This window comes from Semicossyphus pulcher, unplaced genomic scaffold, assembly GCF_022749685.1.
Source record: "Semicossyphus pulcher isolate SPU_LCO1_2020_fin unplaced genomic scaffold, fSemPul1.0.p SCAF_3, whole genome shotgun sequence".
Lineage (NCBI taxonomy): Eukaryota > Metazoa > Chordata > Actinopteri > Labriformes > Labridae > Semicossyphus > Semicossyphus pulcher.
The window spans coordinates 13,154,224-13,160,372 of record NW_027211704.1 but is presented as its reverse complement, the minus strand read 5'-3'; the positions used below and the strand labels follow the sequence as shown (position 1 = coordinate 13,160,372).

General features: G+C 39.4%; 1 protein-coding gene across 1 annotated transcript; it reads right to left on the bottom strand.

Annotated features, from left to right (window-relative positions):
- Window positions 1-450: 450 nt before the first annotated feature.
- Window positions 451-5,119, bottom strand: LOC138605310 (high mobility group protein HMGI-C). Its single transcript, XM_069677469.1, has 5 exons — window positions 5,015-5,119; window positions 4,769-4,852; window positions 2,821-2,871; window positions 2,633-2,671; window positions 451-680 (listed from the first exon to the last, which is right to left on the bottom strand). Exons 1-5 carry the CDS (start codon window positions 5,117-5,119, stop codon window positions 597-599), a joined length of 363 nt encoding a protein of 120 aa, XP_069533570.1. The 3' UTR covers window positions 451-596.
- Between the last annotated feature and the right edge of the window lie 1,030 nt (window positions 5,120-6,149).

Genomic DNA, 6,149 nt, shown 5'->3' with positions numbered 1-6,149 from the left:
ACCCTGTCTGATCAGGGCCTAAGAAAAGCTGGAAAATGGTTAGCTAAGCCTAGCATAACTAGAAACAATTTGCCTAGCTCTGTCTACTAGCACCTCCAAAATTCAAAGGCATATGATAACTGTAAAACTGTTGTCTCTAAACTTTGGTTTTTGTACAGATAAATGAGATAGAACATGTTTATTAGTTAGCTTAAGAGTAGTTTCGGGTGGATTTTGATGTGTTTGGAAAGCGCTAGGCTAGCTGTTTCCCATCTCTTAGCTCAGCTAAGCTAGCTGGCAGTAGCATAATATGTACTGTAAGCACTGGTATAAATCTCCTCTTGTGACTTTTGGCAAGAAAGCGTAAAAGCAAATTCCTCAAGATGTGGAACTATTTTTAAAAAGCCATATCCAAGGATCAAATTCTTCAACTCTTACAGTGAACCAACAAAACCAGGGTACAGTACGGGATTGGGAGAAGAAACCACTGTCTGCAATGATTTGTATTTGTTTCTGTGTGTGTATGTGTGTTCCTGAATCCTCATCACAGATAGGAGTCACACTGTACTCCCGTTTGTTTGAGGCCAAACCTTGAGGTAGGTAGAGAGGCGTCCCATCTACTCCCCTTCCTCCTGCGCCGCAACCTGAGATGACGAGGGCTCAGACTGTGAAGGACCCTCCTCAGCCTCTTCTGAAGGACCCTAAAACAACCAAAACAACAGTCACTTTATAGGTTATTGTCTGATTTCTGTCGGCCTAGTGACTCATTCTGCAAAAAGGTAATGAATCAATGGTAGAAAGAGGACAAGAATACAAGAATGAGTGTCGAAATTTCAGCGAATTATAGCGTGCGGGGAAGTAGGTCCATCTGTCAGACATTGAAATGTGAGGAAGACGACGGTTATGTCAGGAAACCAAGAAGACAGAGGAAGAGAGCAGTTAGATCAGGTTTCCCCTCTTGACATTGACTCATTCTTCCCCTTTGCGTGCGTGCGTCTGAGACAGGGAGTCTGTCTCAACGGTTTCAGTTCTTGAAGCATCTTTGACAAACTGCTCAGAGGATGCGATAAGGCGAACGAGGGGCATCAAGACAACTGCCCGCTTTGGTGACGAGCTGTTTAGCAACGTTTTTGTTTGAAAAAAGCGACCAAGATGGCTTAAAGAACCGAGGTTTCTCAGAATGGCTGGGCGTATTTAGAATAGCACCAAAACTGGATGTCACGAAAGGATGTATGGAGGTGTATCTGGGGAATTTAGCACCGCCACCTGTGCATTTCCAAGAACTCGTCATATCCTCATCATGTCAGTTTAGGTAAAGAACATGTGCAATGATGATATTTACATCAATGGGGCCAGAAAGAGGGGCCAGTACTTTGTACAGCTAGCTCAAACTAAGGCATTCTGATACAACAACCGAGACGAAGACTTTTAAGACATCTATCTGTCTCTTCATGTTTCTTGTCTTTCTCTACAATGAAGGTTATGAAGTTTAGTTTTTGTTGAAACTGTTTCGAGGGTTGTGACTCTTTAACGCTCATTTTAGAGGCAAAAATATGTGGACTGTTTCACCTTTAGTACCTTCAAGAGCTGAGAACGACTCGCTATCTCCAGAAAGAGTTAATTATGTTTATCTCAAAATGACAACACTCATTTTCTTGTGATATTGTCTCTAATTATCTCATTATATAAGGAAACAAAAGGATGATTTCCTGAGATGACGAGAGAAATTACAACTAAAGAAAAAGACTTTTGTTTTCTCTGTAGTTAATTAGATATATAATAAAGGCAACCATTTAAATGGAACCAGATTTCAGCCTTCAAGCTGAGTGTCACGGTCATCAGGATTCATAACTGACAATGTTCAGGTCTTTTATTTTGAAAAACAGCCTAATGCTTGGATCAATAATCTGACATTTCAGCCTAAATCAGTTGCTACAGTCTTCAAGAAAACATATATGCTTTCTGACATGAGACATAAACATTAGTGTGTTTAATGTACTGGAATCTGAGTGTACATTAAGCTAAAGAGCAGCCCAGCTGTCATGAAGGACTGAGTGTGTTTGCTGCAGTAAGATGATAATGAGTTCAAAGGGTTTTGTATTTAGTTTAGGTAGTTGATAGTTCACACAAGCTTAGTGAACTCACGAATAGTTAAATGAGATCAACTCTGCATATCTAAACTGCTTTTTCATATCCTTTACCATACATGTAACTGTAACTTGTAACTGATATTAGTCAAAAGGTAAAAGTGTGACACAAAATGAGATTTCTGTTCAACTGAAAAAGGAGCTGCACCCTTTCATTGCCAGGAACTCTCACAGTTACATCTGCTTCACTTTCGTGCAATAACCAACTGTACAACAACTAAATCTGGTTCATCTGCAGCGTTTTAAATTAAAGTGTTGCTTAGAGGCTGAATGGATTTATTGGTTGTAAAGATATGATTCTGTAACAAACCTTCTCAGTTTGTTTAACAGGCACATGGCTCTGAAAGGTATTGAAAGAACATTTCTTAAGCATAGAATATACACAAAAGTTATCTCCAATGGCTTATTTAAATTAAATTACTGTAAGTGTTTAATTGTGGAAACCTGTGCTTTTAAAGGGCCACTTCAAAACAAAGCTGAACCTTTAAACATTTGGTTTTCCTCACCTGCTGCTCTTCAGTTGCTTCTTGAACTACTTTCTGAGGCTGCAGACAGAGAGTGAACAGAATTAATTAAACATGAAGGAAAAGCCGCCCAATAGGACTGCACATCTCCAGCAGACACCTCGGAGGCCTCAGACATACATTTACAATTAACTCCATTATGTCTCTAACTGTCAGCGATTGCTCCATACCCATTTCCTCGGTCGCCCACGTGGTCGTCTCTCTCCAACCGGCTCTACTTTCTGAGAAAGAACAGATGGATGGTTAAGCTTCAGATTTCAACCTGTCAATCACAAACTGAGATGAGGCTCTTATATGTTGTCATTTTTGTGAGCATTATAGATTTTGAGACTTTGTCAGAAGCCATTTTTAAATGCTCGAACGTCTATGGCTGATTATCGCTACAGAACTTTGTTCTTTAAAGCTAAATAATAATGACTAAAAAGTTATTTGGGAATACCTTGATTTGACTTTTATGCCTTGCATAGTCATTGTAAACAACTGTGTGATTAAAAGGGACAGAAGTCTATTCTTTCAGAGTCAAATCATCCCCTGACACGTCAGCATGAAGGGCGCATGCACAGATTGAGGTTAAATTAAATGCTGCGCATGCGTCAGCGCTAACGATGAGTTTATCTGTACATCAGCATCAGACTATCACAGCCAGAGTTAAACAATTTTAAACAATCAAATTGTACAATTTCATTTAAGTGCACACTTTGATTTGCGTAAATAGCACGTGTGATGGCAGGCTCATGCATGAAGATCCTGTCTCTGTTGTAAACTATTTTCACAGCTTTAGTTGCCTCCCAATAATTACTTCTAATTGTGTAATTGTAATTGTGATAAAGCTTCAAGACGTTGAAGTTATTTTTTCAGATTTTTATAATAAGATTCACAGAGCTATACATCCGCTACATGCTACACATTCACGGATAGCTCCTGCTAATCTCCTGGTTTGAGTGAAAAGCTGCAAACAGAAGCAGGAGGACTGCTGTCCCTCAGAAAATCTAATACTAACAAATACTCCTGTAAAGCTGCAAACAGCAGTGGTACTGATTATGACACACTGGAGTCATACTTTTGTTCTAATAAGGTAGTGGTGGTTTCATTTACAGTTCGTTGGAAAGCTGATAGATGCCAATAGATGTTGCAGATAAACAGGTTATTTGTTCTCTTATTATAAAAACGTTACAGGCACAATCCTGGGCAAGCAGTGACGTCTGTTGTGTGATTTGGTTGATTAAACTGAAAGTTAAGGGATGAGATTCAATGAGAAAAGGCCTTTTTCCTTTGTGACTATGACTATTGAGAGTTTTTTTCTTACATTTAGGACTATTTCATCTCAGACAATATCAGAATTTTTCCCCATAAATTTACAACTTTAATCTCAGACCCTAATATGCCGTTATAGAAGCATTTAGATGTAAGCACGATGTTACTATTGTAGCTGGAATGGTGGAGATGGAGCTAATTTCACACCCTGCTGATATATGATATTTGAGAAGAAGAGAAAATGTTTGCAAATGGTTGCAAAGTAACTAAAAACTATTTCTGTCAAAGCCTGTAAGAGCAGTGAGTACAAAACATTCTTCTGAAAGAAGAGCGTGAAAGAATACAATGAAAATATATATATAAAGTTGATCTGAACTAGATTTAAGTTCACTATTGAAGTGGTTCTTTTACAACACTTTCTCCACGAGACAACCTTTGTCTCCTCAGAATAAAAACAGCTCTCTGTGCTAACCTTCTCTGAGCACTGACCCACAGGCTGCAGCATGAGACATAAATACTGCATTGATTTAATAACAGATTGTCTTTTCTCATTTTTTTGCCCTCATGATGACTGTCTCATAGAGAACTACAAGACACACACTTGGCATTTTACATTACAAGGAAAACTCTCAGATCTAATGCAGATAAACTAACATCTAATGCAGCACATGCTGAAAGGCTTTTTGACTAAACTGAGTTGTCACTGATACGTCCAGATTCAAAAATGATGATTTCTCTCTTTTAATATTTGCTTTAAATTTGCAGTGATTTAACAAACAAAAAGTTGTGTTGAACCGCTGCAGAGGGTGCTGTTACAATCCTGAGATTAAAATTTAATATCTCAGATACTTTGATCAGTTTCACCTTCAGTGCAGTTCTGGGGCCTTTGTTCTTGCTGCCTTTGGGCCTTCCTCTCGGTCGCTTTGGAGTCGGTGGTCCAACAGGCTCCTGCAGAGAGAGATCAAATGTGGAGCCAATGGCTAAAGCATTTGTTTCTACAATCAGTTTTGTTTCAGAATGACTTTATAACTTTTCAGTTGGATTCTCATAGATTTAAAGTCAAGGACAGAGCTGGTTCACTTTATCTTTTAAGGCTTGAAGTGGTCCTACCTGCTGCTGCTTCCGTGGCCGGCCCCTGCCCCTGCGCTGAGGCTCAGGAGGTGACTGGGCAGTGCTCGGCTGGGGAGACGGCTCTTTGGTCCCACTGTTACTCATGCCTGCGTCTGTCCACCTGCTTCAAAGAGTGCGGGCATCAAAGCCTGGAGGAGCGGCCTCAAGGGCTTAAAGAGGAGAAGAACCTGAGTATCAGGAGCTGCAGACGTGAGCAAAGAAAAGTGGGAATAAAAAGCTACTTTTGAATGCAGAGCAGCAATCATCTCGACTGTAATATGCTGTTATACCACTTTAAATCTCTTCTTTTTGAACAATAATCACAGTGAGTTTCAGTCTGTGCTTAATGTATTATTAAAAGGATAACTCAGAATAACACAGGACCCTTTTCCAGGAGCAAGCGTGGGAACTGCTTATACATAAGCCTTGGCACCCGGTGGATCGGAACACAGACAGGGGTCTGGCAAACGCAGGGAAACATGAGAGTGGTGTCCAGCGACTAAAAGTAGCACAGATATTCACAACTCAATCTACCATCCAAAATGTGCATCTACTGTACTGCACGCTGCCTTTCCATCTGTCCTCTGTGAGGAATTTCTCAATGGGGCTGTGCGTGTTGTAGGCGAGCTGATGCTGCTACAACTTTCACTGTAAATCTGAGACCATAACTTAGAAGCTCAAACACACACAAAACATACCACGTGATCATTCTCAAAGGGAAGAATCACTGCTATACTTACTGACAAATCTGAGTTTGCAGCATTTAGTGAACTTTAGAGCTGCAACCAATAGTCGATTAATCGATTAGCCAAGTGATAGAAAATATAAACTGATTTTGTAGTAATTAAAAACAGTAATTTATAGATATTTTCAAGCAAAAACATTCTCTGGTAGCAGCTTATTTTTTTTGATTAGCTACTTCCATTTGTCATACATGGTTAACTCACTATCTTTATATTCTGGACTCTATCAGTAAATCTGAAGACATCATGTTTTGGACATTTGTGAGCAGACATTTTTCCACTATTCTGTAGACCAAATAAAACACAATTTGTGGAGAAAATGCCTTAACCTAACAATAACTTCTTAAAGATCAATCATTTGGTCAATAGAATGCAAGAAAATAGCAGAAGTC

What these genes read in the sequence shown, in the direction of transcription:
- LOC138605310 (XM_069677469.1), bottom strand. Translation starts at nt 5,119, where the DNA reads ATGAGTAACAGTGGGACCAAAGAGCCGTCTCCCCAGCCGAGCACTGCC. An exon ending in GGCCACGGAAGCAGCAGCAG is followed by an intron (nt 4,853 to 5,014) that starts GTAGGACCACTT and finishes CTCTCTCTGCAG; the next exon opens with GAGCCTGTTGGACCACCGAC. An exon ending in GCCCCAGAACTGCACTGAAG is followed by an intron (nt 2,872 to 4,768) that starts GTGAAACTGATC and finishes GTTCTTTCTCAG; the next exon opens with AAAGTAGAGCCGGTTGGAGA.